The 18872-nt window shown below is 42.0% G+C and overlaps 1 protein-coding gene across 3 annotated transcripts in view; it reads left to right on the forward strand.

Annotated features, from left to right (window-relative positions):
• Spire1 (spire type actin nucleation factor 1) overlaps positions 1-13938 on the forward strand; it is a 115862-nt gene extending 101924 nt beyond the window's left edge. The window contains exons 11-17 of one of the 3 annotated variants that reach the window (XM_027402697.2): positions 228-370; positions 2725-2898; positions 6347-6484; positions 7059-7129; positions 8381-8408; positions 8498-8634; positions 8914-9138. In XM_027402697.2, the coding sequence (XP_027258498.1) occupies positions 228-370; positions 2725-2898; positions 6347-6484; positions 7059-7129; positions 8381-8408; positions 8498-8634; positions 8914-8935 (713 nt within the window). In that variant the 3' untranslated portion in view covers positions 8936-9138. Of the gene's footprint in view, positions 1-227; positions 371-2724; positions 2899-6346; positions 6485-7058; positions 7130-8380; positions 8409-8497; positions 8635-8913; positions 9139-12294 lie in introns of those variants that run through there. The other 2 variants (XM_027402695.2, XM_027402696.2) reach the window with 2 other exon arrangements.
• The last annotated feature ends 4934 nt before the right edge of the window (positions 13939-18872 follow it).

Genomic DNA, 18872 nt, shown 5'->3' on the forward strand with positions numbered 1-18872 from the left:
TTTTGCAACAGTTCTCTCTCTCTTTTCTCTTTTCTCTTTTAAGATGTAGCTGCCATCTTAAAATAACTCTCCACTGAAATAAGTGTTTAGTCTTGAATACAGTGTTGTCACATAGTACAAAAGGTTATCTATTGGAAAATTCAGAACCTAAGATTTCTTTTTTTACATTTTTTATTTCATTTACATTAAGATTTTAATAGAGTTCATTTATTTGATTAAATCTTTAGAGCCTCCGAAATTCTTGCCCATCTCATCAACACCCCAGCCAGAGAGAAGGCAACCACCCCAGAGGCGCCATTCCATTGAAAAGGAAACACCTACGAACGTGAGGCAGTTTCTGCCACCATCCAGGCAGAGCTCTCGCTCCCTTGTAAGTACCAAAGGATGAACAGAGATGTCTAGGGAGGAAGAGTAGGCTTGTTTTCAGAATAAAAAAGAAGAAAGCTCTCCCTCACAGGTTAGCATGAATTTAATGTCTGTGTGCTTAATTTCTAAAGAAAATGAGCTCTGGCTACACTTGACCAGTCTTTGCTTTGAGTACTCATTTTCAAAAGCTTTCAAAAGACCAGTTATCTTTAACAAAATGCTTTCTTTCTCTTAGAGCATATTAATCCACTTAAAATTGTCAGAAGTTCTCAGCATAATCTGACTGAAGGTTACTTTGTCTGAGCAGAACAGGAAGAGTTCTACCTTGTTTTTTAGTGTGTATAATGCAGGCCAGAGCTGCATTAACAGTGGCTAACAGCTCCTTACAGTGGGGTAGCACATGCAGAAAAGTTTATTGCTCTAGCAGCAGAAGTCTGCAGAGATCTTTTTGGTTTCCCTTACGTGCTTCCACAGTACAGTAAGATGCAAGGGGTCCACCAGCATTCCACCCACAGTCTAATGCAGAGTTCTCAACCTGTGGGTCATGACCTCTTTGAAGTCAACATATATTTGATATCCTGCATATCAGATATTTACATTATGATTCATAACAGTAGTAAAATGACAGTTATGAAGTAGCAATGAAATAATTTTGTTGTTGGGGGCCACCACAACAAGAGGAATACATTAGAAAGGTAGAGAACCACTGCTCTAATAGCTAATGTTTTCTTTCACATACTCAGGAATAAAAGTCACATGAACATGCTTGCAGCTCCATCTTTACCTGTGAGGAGTCCTACGAGTTTCAAATGAGGCAACAAACAGGTGTCCTTCCTTCGAGGAGGGGACACAGTGGTCAGTATAGACCACTGTGTGAGCAGAGCTTAAGAATATGGCATTCCATGTCACCTCTATTCCAAAATGGGATAATGGCCACTTTTTGGTGAGATTTTTCTAATTCCTACATAGTCACTGAGCCACTGCTCTTGTCTGACGTAGTGGTGTGCTTGGTAATGCTAATATTTACAAGGTCACCACAAGTTCGAGGCCAGCCTGAGAGGCATAGTGAGTTCCAGACCAACCTGGGCTACAGAATAAGAACCTGTTTCAAAGACAGAGACTGGCTGGGCAGTGGTGGCGCATGCCTTTAATCCCAGCATGGGCAAATCTCTGTGAGTTCGAGGCTAGTCTGGTCTACAGAGCAAGTTCCAGGACAGGCTCCAAAGCTACAGAGAAACCTTGTCTTGAAAAATCAGCAAAAAAACAAAAACTACTCCTTGGTGAAATGGAGCTTTGTTAATGGCCTACCAGCAGTAAAGCAACTCAGCAAAATAAGCTCAGATTTAAAAATTGAAAACCTGTTAGCTAGTATGGACAAATTTTTACTTTACCAAAATACACAGCTAGCTGTGGTGGTGCATACCTTTAATGTGTACACCACTTGGGACACTAAAGCAAAGAAGATCAGAAGTGGAAGGTCACCCTTGAGGTCAGCCACATGCAGGGCACACAAAGACTGCTTGCTGGTGAAGGTTAACTATGATGTATACTTGGTCAGACTGTGAGCTCCTTGTGGAGGAGGAGGGGAAAAAAAAAAAAAAAAACGAAAACTAATTGCACTCACTGAGAAGGGACGTTCTTGGGAACAGGCAGTGGGACAGGGGCCCTGGCCCACACAGATAGTGAAGGTTAAAGGACAGGGAAGGAGGTCATGGGGGCAGCTCCTTCAAGTGCACAGGGGCACCAGCTGAGAGAAGACTCCTCCACACAGTGGCTTTTCTCCCTTACAAGTAGCTTGGTCAATTTGTGGAAATCACTGACAGTGACGTCCTCTAGTTCAGTAAATGATGTTCTTAAAAGCATAGTCATGGAACACTTTAACTGCACTATAGAAAAGAAGAAAATGGCAGGAATGATTTTGCTGTTGTTAATTTTATCTTACTACTATGTTTAAATACTTTTTCATTGTTTGGTCAAATTACTGATGCTGATTGCCCATTCAAGTGAAAAGCGGTTGTCTTTAAGGGCCTTCCTTCCCAGGACCGGGTCAGGTGGACTGTAGGCTCGGGAGCCAGGAACTCCACCCTTCATCTCAACCAGTCTGGTTTGGGAAAATCACAGTGCTTACAGCCCTGAGTGTCTCTGCTGAGTGACCTTCAGGGCATGGCTTAGTGGTTGATTCCTGACTTACAAAAATGAATGGGATGTCAGCATGGACCATTGCCATCCACACGTTGCTTTTTGTTTTGCTTTGTTTTGTTTTTCTTTCACAGTCTGTAATTGCTGTTTGTAGGTCACATGTTCAGCATTTTCTCCTTTTCTTTCCCTGCTGTTTTCTTTTTCCCTTCCATTGTTCAGGTTCCTAGGATAACCAGTGTATGGCCAAGGACGCCTTTCCGACCACTTTTCTCTACCATACAAACAGCTTCTCTGCTGAGCTCTCATCCTTTTGAAGCAGCCATGTTTGGGGTTGCAGGGGCTATGTATTATCTGTTTGAGAGAGCTTTTACCAGCAGGTGGAAACCCTCAAAGGTTGGCCTCTTTCTGCTGGTTCTGGGAATCCTTTACTCTCTGTGTCTCTGACAGTGATCCTCAGCTACTGCACTCCGCAAGAATTAACAGCTCAGATGGGCACTTTGCTTTTGATCGCTGATTCCAATCATGTTTAGGAACGCATAGATGATGCTGTGATCTCATTGGAAAAGAAAATAGCTGAAAGGACAACAAACTTAAATGCAGCATCAGCTAGAAAGCCTGTGGGTGTTTGTGTCTGGGAATGACTCACTGTCAGCAGGGCATGGCTTCCTCCTGACTCCTGTGTGGGAGGGCCCCAGTGATCTCCCACTGTTGGAGCCTTGGGAAGGGTTTATTCACTCACCCAGCTAGCAAACCAGCTTCCTGATGGCCAAATAGCCATTTTGGCCACGATGGACAGCCTGTCACACCTGTAGAGGTGTAGGTGCATCCCTCAGAGTGCTGCTTCTCCAGAAAGAGAAGTGAGTCGTCTTCTTACTGATAGTTACTCAAAACATTCTGACTTTCTCACTATATCATTTTTGGGGATTTTTTTCCTTACATAATAATATATGTTACTATCATTTGAGTTCTTTGGAAAGACCAACTTAAATCCCCTGCGCCTTCCCCGGTGGTAGAGAGCAGAAAGGACCTGGCTCTTCAAGGGTCTGTGTTATGAAACAAGCCCTGGGTAGATAGATGACCCAGCAGTTCGGTTCTTTGTTACTCATCTGAATGTAAAGATAAGGAGCAGCGAGCATGTTCCTAATTCTGTCATTTGTCACAAAATCTCTATGTCCCATCTTGTGTCCATCACTCCCCTCCTAACTTTAGATCAGCCCCTTAGACAAAATAGGTGGCTCTTTAATTCCTCTTACCAGTACGTGTTGACATTGTATTATGAACACCTCAAACAGAAATACCTACAAGTCCATAGACTGTTTTAAGCAAAAAACAAATTCACTTCCAGTTTTAAAATTGAATTTAAAGAAATGAATGTTTAAATGTAAGTCATTTTTTATTTAAATTGACCTCCCTTTGGATAATTTATAAATTTCTGCTACTGTTGTGTCTTAAGTTTCTTTTTTTACTGAAGTCATTAAGTAAAAGACCTCTATTCTGGAAGCCTGCAAGATGGCTCAGCGTGTTAAGGCACTTGTTGCCTACCAAACCTGATGCCTGATGGCCTGAGTTCAATCCTTCCACATTGTGGAAGGAGAGAACCACAAGTGGTCCTCTTATGTCCAGAGCCTCATGGCCCATGCCCCTCATTAAAACAGACAGACATATAACCAGAATATTCAGTAAAACTCGACTTGTAAGTATATAAGTCAGCTGTGGCATGTGTGGCCCCATTTTGAGTTACTTTGGGACATAGAGCAACAAGGGTGATGGAGTCAGGCTGGTATAACCCAACCCACTGAACCCACGGCAGGAAACGGTACACAGGATCAGGTGGGCAAGGCTCTCTCTTGTCCCAGCACCCAGGATGCTCCTCAGGCTTGGAGTGTAAGATGTGTTATAGTTTGATTTGGCTTTAGAGATTTTGAATTAATATTGTCAAATGGAAAAACAATTAAAACTATTCTAGTCACAGTGTTGCATTAAAGTCTTGTTGTCCTTGGGCAAGCTCTAGAGTTAAAACATTAGCATTTTACCTGATGGAAATTATTTTTACTAGGGGCAGTCTGCATGAAATTTTTTAAAAAGAATAAGAAAATAAGCAAACTCCATGATTTCTTACAGTGTTTATAAGTGGTTCAAAGCAGGAAGTTGAAGGCATCTTGACAAAGTAAGCTGTTTTGTGACTTAGACTGCAGAGAGGGAAGCACAGCTGGTAGCTTGTTTTGTGTGTGGTCTCTCCTCACATGACAATACTTCACAGCCGGGGATCCAAATGCTTGCTTATTTGTTAGTACAGGATTTTGCTGCAGTTTAGCAGTTTTGTCATAGTTAGCTATCAGGCACCTTTTAGTAAATACTGCTAGAAAAACTTCTCCGACAAACATTGAAGAAGAAAACTTATCACAAGACGGAGTTCAGGCAGCACCACTAATTTAATAGCCCGCTTAAACGGCCTAACCTTCACAAAGGTGGCTCATTGTCCCTATGACACTGTTCTGTTCTCCGGGTAAAACAAAGTAAGTACATATTGAGCACACTGCCTAATCCTGTAATCTCTGCAAGTGTTCCCACTAAAAGGGAAAGTGGGTGATGGCGGCTCTTTCTGAATGCCCATTGTGGGCATTTTAGAGCAAATGATGCAATCTCCTTCTGCAAACCCTGGCCCCCACCTGCTGAGAAGCTGCTTAACAACTCAGCTGCAGGATTCTTCCCAAAGCGGCTAAAGCAAACCGGCCCTTTAAGTTAGCGTAAGCAATTCTGTGTTAAATTGAAGCAAAGTGAGCCAAACTAGGTTTTTTTAGTAAATGCTAATGTTTGTCAAACTTGCAACCTAGATTTATTTTTGTTTCTTTCTGATTGAAAGACAGAACTGAATGTTAAAACTCCATAAACCCTACCCTTGTGGTCATGTGCTTTCTCATTTGGCTTATTTGGTTCCAGAATGCCTGGGAGCAGTGCTGCGGCGTGTGGGAGTGAATTGTAATGTGTGTGCTGAGAACATTGAGTTTCAGTGTCAATGCACCACAATGGCCCCTTGAAGCCTGGCAGGGCCTGAGTGTACAGGGCCGTTCTGTCTTTCTCTTAGATCCACCAATCAACAGCACCGGATGGAGAGCGGATGGTTCAAGGCTCTTATTCAGTAGATCAGTTACATCAACATTTTTCACAGCTGTTTGTAAGGAGGCCATTAACATAAGAAGCCAACATAAATATTTATCATGAGAGGCTGTCTCCATGCATGTCATCCAGCAGTCGGTGAAAAGACCTGGGCGGCCGGAGAGATGAGCTTGGGAAGTAAGCGGTCCATGCTACCGCTTCTTGTTGCGGTTCCACTCTGAGCATCAGGGAGTTTTGAAAGTGTGCTGATGTAACTGATCTCTCAGTAATGCTTGTCCGTATAAAGTACTAACCACCTTCACTTGGCTGTTCTGGATACCACAAACCAGTTTTGAAAACAGGACCAAACTTGTAGATTTACTTTATTTCTAGTAGAGTGTAGCACACAACACATTTGCAGAATCATCTGTGACACAAAACTTGTTTAGAATAACCATGTTTTCTCAAGATTTCAACCATAGATACATAGCTCTCCCAAAGGCAAAAATACCTGATCAAATGTGAGGAACTTTGGTTTATTGGCTGCAATATTTCAGTCGATCACGGTCCTGTTTTCTATGGTGTACTTAAGAGTGATGTGGTCCCCAGAGGGAGCCAGCTCTGTCCCAGTGATCATGGGAATCCTGTCCTCTGAGGCTACTAACTAGGTGTCTGATCTTAAGGGAGCACTGCAGTCCCAGAGCAGGGCGGGCACGCCTTACTCACTAGGCACTTTGAATTTCAGGAGGAATTCTGCTACCCAGTGGAGTGCCTGGCTCTCACTGTGGAGGAAGTGATGCATATTCGTCAGGTCCTGGTGAAAGCGGAGCTGGAAAAGTACCAACAGTATAAGGATGTCTACACTGCCCTGAAAAAAGGAAAGGTAGAACTGTTTAATAGTGGATTGAACTGTACAGGCATTTTCTCTTAAAAGGCCTGCATGCTAGCCAGGTGATATAGGACTTTAGGGGTCTTAGATGGTGAGGTATTTATATTCTAGGCTATTCCCTGTTCTTCTCATTCACAAGAGGGGATTTTTTTTTTCTCTGTTGCCAACATTAATAAAAGGTTTAAAAAGGACCCTTAAAGATTAAAAAAAAAAAAAAAAAGATAGAATATGGCTTCCTAAAGCCATGTGCACTTGAGTTGTACTTTCAAAGGATCAGAAAAGAAAGCATGTCTGGGAAACAGGAGTTAGCTTTCCTCAGAATTGATCCTGTGACCATGAGATGCTTGAGCACTGTTATCATTGTTACTTCTGAAGAACTGTCATTAAACACAGAACTGGGTTATGTGTCAGTGCAAAGCATAAAAGTAGGGTTTCTGGATTCTCGTCATCGTCTTCTGTCTGCAGACATATCTGCAACATTCCCTAGATGACCAGGAAGTAGATCCAGCACAGAAGCCAGGAAGGGTTGGGCCCATTTCTCTTTCTCTTTTAACTTTGTATTTTTTAGCTCTGCTTCTGTTGCCGAACACGGAGGTTTTCCTTCTTCACGTGGTCTTACACCTGTCAGTTCTGTAAGAGGTAAGGCTTTTATCCCTGTAGAGTTCTTACAGCCACAGAGAAATGCCAGTTACTCTTTTGTTCCATGTCACTTGAGAGTAGCATTAGAAAGGACCCATTCTGTGGCTTTGCTCTGTGCCTGTCTTACCACTGTAGTTTCTTCAAGAGTGGGTTGAACTACTGTTGAACCTGAAAAAAAAAGTTACTCTGCATATTACTTCTTTCTTCTTTTTCTTTTCTTTTTATTGTTGTTGAGAGGAGGTTTCATGTGACAGCTGGCCTGGAACTCATTATTACATAGCCTTGGGTGATCTTCAGCTCCTAATCCTCCTGCTCTGCCTCCCAAATGCTGAGATTGCAGGCTTATACCACTGTGCCTGGTTTGTTTCTTTTACATAAGCAAAATGACTCTGTCATCCTTGAACAGGAAAAAAAAAAAACAAAAACATGGCTATCATATGACCCCTGGATACACTAATAAAATTCCAATAGAAGTTGATCCTTTTTATTTGTTAGTCTATGTTGTGATTTGTTGTTACTGTTAAAGCTTAAGATTAATTTTTAGGTGGTAGTGTTAATGTGATGGCACAGGCCTTTAATCCTAGCAGTCAGGAGGCAGAGGTAGGAAGTGCTCTGTAAGTTCAAGGCCAACCTGGTCTACACAGGAAGTTCTAGAACAGCCAAACCTACATAGTAAGACCCTGTCTCAAAAAAAAAATGCTTTTTATTATTTTCATTTATGTGCATGTATCTCTGTGAGTGAAATTCCATGAGTATAGGTGCCACAGAGGCCAGGAAGCATGAATCCCTTGGATCTGGAGTCATAGTCCACTGTGAGCCTCCCCCTAAGGTGCAGGGAGCTGAATTCAGGTCCTTTGGAAGAACAGGAAGTACTCTTAACTAGTGGGCTCTCCAGACCCTGTTTGTTTGTTTGTTTGTCTGTGTATAAGATGAGGACACACTGTAGTATAAGTAGGCCTGGAACTCTCTCTGAAACTCAAGTTGGCCTCAGGCTCATGGCAGTCTCCCTCTCTCAGCTTCCTCCTACTGGGGTTACAGGCATGAGCCACCACAGTTGTCCATCCTGTTTTTAAGAAACAACACAATAGTTAAATTTTATAGATTGTCTCTTAGTCTGCACTTGTATTGCTACATTCTGACAGAAAGATAGAGAATGTTTGCAATTGTTTGAAGAAGCTCATAGTTCTATAATCCTGGCTTCACCTACATCCATTGTGTTCCACCAAGTAACATTTCTTGTTTTGTACACAGGCCGGTGTGTTCACAGTGTTGCAAAAAGGTAAGCTTAACTCAGTGACATCACCAGTGCATCTGTTTACTGCTCCTGCCCATCCTGGAGCTCATTCTCACTTTTATTTGGCATAACAGATGCGGCTGCCCTCCAAGCCATATTCCACTCTACCTATCTTCTCATTGGGACCTTCTGCTTTGCAAAGGGGAGAAAGTTGTCCGAGGCCAGAAAAATCCTCCACTGCTCACCATCGGCCACTTCGAAGTATCGCCAGGTGAGCAGGGACCTGAATCTTCAAAAGCATCCTCTAAAGAAATAATACTTGGGCCTGGGGTGGTCATGCCAGGGGGTAGGGTTTGGGTCAGGGTATGTTGCTGGGTCATTGGTTTTAATACAGTTTAGTCTTGCACAAATCTTCAGAGTTCCTTGTAAGGTGCTTTTCAATTGATAATACCTAGTTACTTAAAAGATACTTTAACATAGTTTTGTTTTAATTATATTCTAAAATAACTTTTATGCCTTTAAAAAGACATCTTTAAAATTGATTTTTTAGGCTAGGTGGGCCATGCCTGTGATCGCAGCAGTTGGGAGAGGGAGACAAGAAGATTAGGAGGTCATTGAGGCTGGAGAGGTAGCTCAGTAAGAGCATTTGCTACTCTTACAGAGGACCTGAGTTCAGTGCCATTGAGGCCTCACAACTGTAATTTCAGGTCTTGGGGTTCTGGTGCTCTATTCTGGACTGTATAGGCACTACACATGTGCACAGAGGCAAAACACTCATACACATAAAATAAAAATAAATAAATATTTTTAAAAAATCCGGGTGGTACATGCTTTTAATCCTAGCACTCAGGAGGCAGAGGCAGGCGGATCTCTGTGAGTTGGAGGCCAGTCTAGTCTACAAAGCAAGTTCCAGGACAGACTCCAAAGCTACACAGAGAAACCCTGTGTCAAAAAAAAAAAAAAAAAAAAAAAAAAAAAAAATCAGTTCATCTTCATCTTCAGCTATATAGTGAGGGGAGTCTATGTTTCCTGAGATGCTATCTCTAAAACAACAACAGAAAACATTGTCCTTGTTTTTCCAGTATAGTCTAGTCTTCCTTTCCTCCTTGTCTAGTTAAAATAAAATCTATTGACACTTGGGTTTATAACATCTGTGACTAATTCTGTGACTTGTTTTATTATTATAAAAGCAGAAATAAAGCTTTATGCCAAGAATTGAGTCTCAAACCATTGCATTCAGTACAGGGTAAGGCAGTATTGTCCTTAACAGAAAGGGAAAGTCCATTCAGGCCACATTCTAGCAGGGCCAAGAGATCCCTGGCTTTGGACCCTGGGGTCAGAAAGCCTTATGCAAACTACATAACCTGGACCCATGAAGCCTTGAGCCTTGACTTACTTGCTCTCCTGGGACTTGGCTGTCTATGGTAAGCACCAATGGGACAGGGACAAGTCCAGGACAGCCATTAATTGACCAGGACATTTGTTCCATTCAGTAATGACTTTGAACCTACTGTGTGTCTTCCTTTTCGCTTTCTCTTTTGGGAAGTAGTTAATTGACATAGTATCTGAGTTACATGATCTCCAGTTACCTCAGTCTTGAAAAGATTGTGATTGTAATTCAGCTCTCTGGCTCCATCTAGCCAAACAATTGTTAGGGATGAGTGAGCATATTCGATAACATAAGAAGAGGTTCCATGATGTGTGGTAATCAAGAAAATACCTGGACACCCTATTTTCCAAAAATTCCACAGGAGATGAAAATTTCCTGTGATCTCATCTTCTTTGTTTCTTGTTTGTTTGTTGTGGTACTAGGGTTGAACCCAGAGCTTTCACATGCTGAGTAAATATTCTACCATTGAACAGCTGCTTGGCCACAGCATTGGGTTTTGCTGTTGGCTTTCTTTTGGTTTTGAGTGTTTATGTGTGTGTTTGCATGTGTGTGGGCACACAATGTGCATTTAAAGGCCAGAAGTTGACATTCAGTTTCTTCCTCAGTCACTCTTCATCTCATACTGAGACGGGATCTGAACTTGGAACTCCCTCTAATTGGCCACCTGCTGCAGGGTCCTCTGCCTGCCTCCTGAGTACTAAGATTACAGGCAAACCCCCATGTCTGCTTGACTTTTACAAGGGTGCTGGGATCAACACTCCTATCTTCACATTTGCAGAGCAAGAGCTTTAACCTGCTGAGCTATCCCCGAGCTCCAGTATTACTTCTTTTGTTTTTTAATTACTTCAGTATTTTATGCATATGGGTGCTTTCCTTGCATGTAAGTCTGTCAACCACTTGTGTGCCCCGGAAAAGGGCTTCAGATCCCATGCATCTAGAGTCTTGGGTAGTTGTGAGCTGCCTTGTGGTTCTGAGAATTATATTGAGGTCCTAAGGAAGAGCAACCAGTGCTCTTTTTTCTTTTTCTTTTTTTTTTTTTTAATAAGATAGTATTTTTTTTATCGTTTTTTTTATTTGAATTACAAACAAGATTGAATTACATGACAATCCCAGTTCTCTTCTCCCTCCCTTCCTCCCCTACCACCCCCCAACTAAAACCCTACCTATCACATACCCTTCTAATCTACACCTGACTCAACCCTTCTGCTCCCTCATGACCTCTGCATCCTTCCTCTTCTTCCCTTCTCATTCTCATAGCTCCCTCCCCCCTCTTCCCATGCTCTCAATTTGCTCAGGGGATCATGACCCTTTCCCCTTCTCCAGGGGACAAAGTTTGTCTCTTTTAGGGTCCTCCTTGTTTACTAGTTTCTCTGGCAGTGTGGATTGTAGGCTGGTAATCCCTTACTGTATGTCTAAAATCCACATAAAAGTGAGTACATATCATGTTTGTCTTTTTGTGATTGGGTTACCTAGCTCAGAATGGTTTCTTCTAGTTCCATCCATTTTCCTGCAAATTTCAAGATTCCATTGTTTTTTTCTGCTGAGTAGTACTCCATTGTGTAAATGTACCACATTTTCTCTATCCATTCTTCGGTTGAGGGGCATCTAGGCTGCTTCCAGTTTCTGGCTATTGCAAATAGTGCTGCTGTGAACATCATTGAACAGATGTCCTTGTTGTATGAATGTGCTTCTTTTGGGTATATGCCCAGGAGTGAAATTGCTGGATCTTGTGGTAGACTCATTCCCATTTTCTTGAGGAGTCGCCATACTGATTTCCACAGGGGCTGTACAAGTTGGCACTCCCACCATCAGTGGAAAAGTATTCCCCTTTCTCTACATCCTCTCCAGCATAAACTGTTATTGGTGTTTTTGATTTTGGCCATTCTGACAGGAGTAAGATGGTATCTCAGAGTTGTTTTTATTTGCATTTCCCTGATGGCTAAGGATGTTGAACACTTTCTTTTGTGCCTTTCAGCCATTTTAGATTCCTCTATTGAGAATTGTCTATTTAGTTCTGTACCCCAATTTTTAATTGGATTGTTTGGTGTTTTGGAGACTAGCTTCTTGAGTTCTTTGTATATTTTGGAGATCAGCCCTCTGCCAGATGTGGGGTGGGTGAATATCTTTTCCCAGTCTGTGGGCTGTCGTTTTGTCTTATTGACTGTTTCCTTTGCCTTGCAGAAGCTTCTCAGTTTCAGGAGGTCCCATTTATTAATTGCAACCAGTGCTCTTAAACCCTGAGCCATTGCTCCAACTCCACCCCACCCCACAGTATTATTGCTGTTGTTATTTCTTTTCTTTGTCTTCCTTTTTCTTCCTCCTCTTCCCTCCTTTTTCTTCTTTCTTCTTTTCTTGAGACAGGCTCTCACTATATAGCTTTGGCTGTCCTGGAACTCACTCTGTAGACCAGGCTGGCCTTGAACTCAAGGCCTTCCGAGTGCTGGGATAAATGGTGTGCCACCATTGCCAGGCTCTCTGACCTATTCTTAATATTTCGTAAAACTATTAAGAATACTAAATAGTTTTAGTTTTCCTCTGCAGGTTTTCCTCAAAATCAAAATCAGTGGACAAATCAGATGAAGAACTCCAGTTTCCCAAAGAGTTCATGGAGGATTGGAGTACAATGGAGGTGTGTGTAGACTGCAAAAAGTTCATTTCCGAAATCATCAGCTCAAGCCGGCGCAGCCTGGTGTTGGCCAACAAAAGAGCCCGGTTGAAAAGGAAGACACAGTCTTTCTACATGTCCTCAGCGGGCCCCTCGGAGTACTGCCCCTCAGAAAGGACTATCAATGAGATCTGAGCCCTGTGCCTTCCCTTTGCTGTTGTTTCAGAGGCGGCCTCAGTGCAGTAGTGCTGCAGGACTCTGCAGAGGTTTTCCTTGACAGGCTCCATCTGCAGCAGGTCAGGTTTGTGCTGCACTGAGGCACAGACTCAAGGCTCTGTTTATACCCATGGGTTGACGGGACAGGGCAGGTCAGCCAGTTGCTCATTTGCACTCAGAAAGCCTAAAACTTGATTTTGTGTGTGTGAATAGGGAAGCCAGAAACTTCCTTAGTTCGTTCCTCAATGTTCTTCACATAATTTCCTGACTAAGGCAGAGCCCTTCTTGTGTGTGAATTCAGTCTGACAGAGTGTTGATGTTGGCACAGTTCTCAGCAGTAAGTCATATTGGCATTCCACTTGACAGTGTTCCTATCCATGTACATAATGCTCCAAAGCCCTAGGCACACCGGCTCCCTGGGGCGGGCCAGGTTGACTACTGTCTCACAGCACAAACCTAGAAGGCCTTGCTGATGATTCTCCTTCTCCCGGAGTGTCCATTGCAGAACATCCAGGAACCGCACAGTGACCACTTCTCCGAGATGCTGGGCCTGCCCAGGCACTATGCCTCACTGTCCCCCGAGCTGCTAACAGGCCTTCATTCTCTGTGGTGAATGTTTTATAATACATGTTTAAGAATTAAAATTTTGTGGATGTTTGAGGGAAAAGGAAGACTAAGATTTTGTCAAGCAGCTAAGTGTGTTTTGGTAAACTGACAGACCGTGACCATAGAGAGGCCGTAGAAAAGAGCTACATCTCATACAGTTTTAGCAACATTTTCCATAACTTTATAGCGTGGCCATTGTGACGAAATTAACCACAGTTTGGTACCTGAGTCTCAAACTGGTTTATTTTTATAAATGAATTTTAAAAGAAAAATCCTGGCTGTTTAAAATTTCAAGAAAATTGACCTGCTGCAATGCGTAATTTTTGGATGCTTTTTGCACTAGTTATCTTGTGAATGTTCCTGAATTTCTGGTGAAGGGCAGTTGGCAGGTAGTGTTGTGCACCTGAAATTATTCAGTTCCTGTGACACATACTATGGGCTGTCCCTCATTTCCATATGCTTAGAAATAACCAGTCAATCACTAATGTTCAGAAAATCAGTGAAGGCACAATCACAGTAATTCCTGAAAGCTTTTAAGAAACCCTGTCATGGTCACCACCGATAACAGCTCCATTTAATAAAAGGCATGACAGTTGCATTTCATACCAACATCAAGACAGAGTAACATTTCCACATTCAATTGACAGTGACACCTCAGAAATGCTGCAGTAGTCATTTCTAATGCATTGAAATTTATAGATTAGTAAATGGCTTTAAATTACTTATACTGATGAAATAAACTTTACCAATTGACTGAAGCAATGCATGTCAGTAGCTCCTCTGTGATGCATGTGGAAGTGGCCACCAGAAGACTCTACCAACCTCGTTTCAGCTGTTTTCAAAACTGTTGTTTTTGCAGTTTTCCCTGAGACCATCTGAACTTTATACCCACTGCTCTGGCCCCAGGAATAAGTTAAAAACCAAACAAAAAAAACCAACATCCTGGAAGGGAGCAAGGAAGAAGGAATGGAGGTTACTGTGTAGGTTTACAAGCATGTATCTGGGGTAACATGCTTCAGTAACACGGTGACTATGGTTTGACTTCCCACAGAAGACACTGAGCCACACCCACTGCCCCAAGTGAAAATGTCATTCACATTCACAAATCAATGACCTAGTAAATCTCATGGATTTGACCTCATTCCTTTAGGCTTACAGTACTGTGCATAGTGATTTGGGCTTTTTGAGCACTTTTACTAGAGCATCAGGGTGTAAATCTTTCAGCACATTAATGGGATTTGCCAAGTGTGTTAAAAGAGTTCAAGCATGTGCCATGCTTATTAAATAGCCTGCAGGAAATGGGGGGGAAAGTGGCGCATGCCCAGCTTGAAATGGTAGGAGTAAAATCGTCACTGTTTGAGGAACACCAGGATAGATGTGTGTGTTTAACTCTGCCCTGTCTACAATTCCGACTGCCCTCCCCCAGCACCCACGGTAAGCTAGGATTCCATAGGCTCAGTGCTCCAGAGCTGGCTCAGTTTATGCAGCTGGCTTTTAAAGTCCTGGCTGGCAGTAGCCTGCTTCCTGTTCTCTAGTCACGTCCATATTCAGGCCCTCCATCCCGCTTCCCTGCTGTGCTGTCAGCAGCTGTGTATGGCTGACCCCAGAGTCCCATACATCTCCTAAACACATCTGGATGTTGTCCCTTCTACCGCTTCTAAGCACAAGTACCAGTCCCATTGGCCCCACAGACCATGAGGTCAGAGTATGTAAGAGTGTGTGTAAATTTTGTAACATATAGTCGTTAATATTTGAAAGACATTTGTTATTGGCAATGGGAACTACTCCCAAGACAAGTGAAAATTAAATAATTGATTTGTACATTGACTTAATTACTAGATTTCAAGTCTCAGCCCTTTCAAATTAAAACAGAAAGTTGTTATTGCAGTAGTTTTAAAAATGATCTGTGTTGAAGAGGTGTGTGGTTACTACCATGAACTCAACACTATGAAATTTGTAAGGTTTTTATTTTTCTAACTACTAAGAGAGGACTGACATTTAGCTGAATGTAGGAAACATGAAAGTTTTAAATTACGTTGCTATTTGTTAAAATAAAACAGAAAAATTTTACACATTGAAGGACCATGAAGAAATCTGTACCACTGACTGGTCTGTGACCTGGCTTCCAGATGTGTAAGCAGAGTATTGCTTTCATTCCAACGTAATGACAGTGCTAAATGTGTTCCATAAGAGTATTTTATTTTAGCTAGGTATGATGCCACATACCTTTAATCCCAGCATTCCAGAGGCAGAGGCAGAAAATCTCTGATTTCAGGGCCAGCCTGGTCTACACAATGAGACCTTGTCTTTTTTTTTAAGGCATTTTCATTTTAAAACTTATGTAGGGGGGAAATAAAGTGATTTTTCATCATACCTTCTGTGTTGAGTTCCTATTGTAAAGTGGTGATGTCTTCCGGGAACTAACTAGCTGTTAGAAGTCATACAGGTTGTAAAACTTGCAACAACAGTTTAAAAACACTTTAAAAAATACAATTCCCACCAGCGGTGGTGTCGAATACCTTTGATCCCAGCACTTGGGAGGCAGAGGCAGGTGAATCTCTGAGTTTGAGACCACCTGGTCTACACAGGGAGTTCCAGTACAGCCACACAGAAATCCTGTCTCAGAAAAAAAAAAAATCCCCAAGAACCAAATTAGAAAAATAAAGACAGTTCTACCATCAGTGACTACTATTAGGAAGCAGTGTGACTAAAGAAAGATAGAGGTAATTGCCAGGTATAGTGAAACACATCTCTGATCACAACATTTGGGAATTGGAGACAGGATGATGGATGGGTCTGAAGTTTGCCTGGGCAGCTTGGCCCTGCAGTACAGCAGCCTTGGTTCTTCTGCTTCCTCTTAACTGTAAGCTTTGACTTACTCAGATATGCCTTTTCACTCATCTGCCCCAGAGAAAGGAGGGAGAGAGAGTGTATGCATGAGGAGGTCTCAGCTATCCTCAAGAATGTTTGCCATTCCTAAGAAAGGGTCATTGTTCTGAATTAACCAGTTAGACTAGGCTCAGTTTCCATGAGTTTGTATACTTTCAGCCATTTCTGTTATTGATGATACCCAGCTTGAATTGTAACATAGACAGATACAGGGTGTTATTTAAATTTCCTTACATGTGTGAGACTTGCTTTGTGTCCTAATATGTGGTCAGTTTTGGAGAAAGTTCCATGAGCTGCTGGGAAGAAAGTAGATTCTTTACTGTTTGGGTGGAACATTCTGTAGATGTCTGTTAGGTCCATTTTATTTGTGACGTGAATGCCACCATTTCTTTGTTTAGTTTTTGTCTTGACCTTTATGTTATCAAGAGTGTAGTATTGAAGTTTTAGTATATGTGCTACTGAAGTATTGAGCACTGGAGTATTGAAGTTACAGGCTTATCAGTGTATGAGGGTCACTATGTGATTTGAACTGTAGTAATGTTTCTTTTATGAACTTGAGTGCCCTTGTTTTTAGTGCATGTATGCTTAGAATTTCCATATCCCCTTGGTGGATTTTTCCCCCTCTGGGGAGTCGGTAGCGTCCTTTCCTATTTCTTCTGATTAGTTTTGATCTATTTTGTCCACTATTAAAATGGTTTATACTAGCTTGTTTCTTGGGCCCACTGCTTAGAATTCCTTTTTCATCTTTTTACTCTGAGATGAGATCTATTCTTGCTGGTGAGGTGTGTTTGTTTCTTGGATGCAGCAGAAAGATGGATCCTATTTTCTAATGCAATCTGTTATTCTGTGTCTTTTTTATTGTGAAATTGAGGCTATTAACAGCTATGAGTAGTGTGTACTGATTCTTGTTATTTTGTTATGGTTTTGGTTCCCCTGCCCTTTGATTTGCTGTTTGGGGATTATATGTTCCTTTTGTCTTCTTGGATGTAGTTAACCTCTTCATACTAAAGTTTTCCTCCTAGTGCCTTCTATGAAGCTGCATTGGTATATAGAAATCACTTAAATTAGATTTTGTCATGGAATTTTTTCTTCTCTATTAATTATGAGTGACAGTTTTGCTGGGTATAGTAGTCTGTCAGAGTTTGCAGAACATGCATCTAGGCCCTTCTGGCTTTCAGACTCTCCATTGAAAAGTCAAGAATTAGCTGGGTGTTGGTGGCATATGTATACCTTTAATCCCAGCACTCAGGAGTCAGAGGCAAGCCTGGTCTACAGATCAAGTTCCAGGACAGACTCTAAAGCTACAGAGAAACCCTGCCTCAAAAAAGAGTATTTTCTGTGCCTTTGACCTGGGTTTTTTTTTTTTTTTTTTTTTCTTCCTCTATCCCTATTACTCACAAGTTTAGTCTTTTCATAGTGTCCCAGATTTTCTTGTTTGGTGCCTGGATTTCTTTTTTTTTTTTTTTAATTTAATGGTTTTCTTTGTGCTATCCATTTTTTCTACTTTTATCTTCAACATCTGAGATTTTTCTCTTCAGTGTCTTGTAGTCTGTTGGTAAGGCTAACCTGGTTTTGATATCCTAAGCTTTTCATTTCCAGTTGTATTTCAGTTTGGTTTTTCTTTTTTTTTGAGTGGGGGTGGGGGTTCGAGACAGGGTTTCTCTATGGCTTTGGAGGCTGTCCTGGAACTAGCTCTTGTAGACCAGACTGCTCTTGAACTCACAGAGATCCTCCTGCCTCTGCCTCCAGAGTGCTAGGATTAAAGGCTTGTGCCACCAACGCCCAGCTCAGTTTGGGTTTTCTTTAGTGATTCTATTTCTACTTTTGTATCTTGAAATGTTTTCATCATTATTTTGATTCAATTATTTGTTTTCATGATCTTCATTAAGACTTTATATTTTCTTTAACATATTCATCATAGCTGTTTTGCAGTTCTTGTCTTGTGCTTCTCAGAGCCTGCTGTAGGATTACTGGCTTCTAAAGGAGGCGTATTATCTGGATTATTCATGCTTGTGGTTTGCACTAGGACCCTGGGCATGTGGAGATCTATATGAGGTGCTTCTTGGTGCAGATACCTGGTTTTATCTCTGTTGGGGGCTATTCTGTTCGTTGCTGCTGCCTACAGGATCCTAGGCAAGTGGGGTGGCTCTGGAATCCTGGTAGAGAAAACCAGGTCTGCAGGTGACACAAAGGAATGGAGATGGGCTAGGAGGAAATAGCTGGAGGATCAAGGTCCACACCAAGTGGCAGAGACCTCAGGACATAGAGACAGGATGGGAAGAGATGCTCCAAAGGCAGGCTACAGCAGGTTGAAAAGTCTAGAGAGACCAGAAGAAAGCTGTTTGTTGAGACAGGGCCTCATGCAGCCCAAGCTGGCCTTGAATACCTGATTCTCCTGCCTCTACCTCCCCAAGTGCTTGGATCACAGGTGGGCACCAGCAGGCCCAGCTCTGTGTGCACAAAGTAGTTCATCCGGTCACATACATAAGTGAACAGTTTAAAACAAAATTGATCCAGGCAATGTAATTCTCAATGAACTGATGGTGTTAGCTTATGGTACCCTGAGTAGCATAGAACAAAGCCAGCTCTTTGTTTAGTGAAGGCAGCTCAAAGGGAGGGCAAGTGCCATCTGCCAGCCACATCACAGTCAGTGCCAGGACCTCAGCCTTAGTTCTCACTGTCTTCAGAAAGGAGTAAGGAACCTCTCTAAAATTAAAATAAATTAAATAAATAAATAAACAAACAAACAAACAAACAAATAAATAAATAAATGTAATTAAGCTTCCCCAAAAGGCTTTCTAGT

Source organism: Cricetulus griseus, chromosome 2 (genome assembly GCF_003668045.3).
Source record: "Cricetulus griseus strain 17A/GY chromosome 2, alternate assembly CriGri-PICRH-1.0, whole genome shotgun sequence".
Taxonomy (NCBI): Eukaryota; Metazoa; Chordata; class Mammalia; order Rodentia; family Cricetidae; genus Cricetulus; species Cricetulus griseus.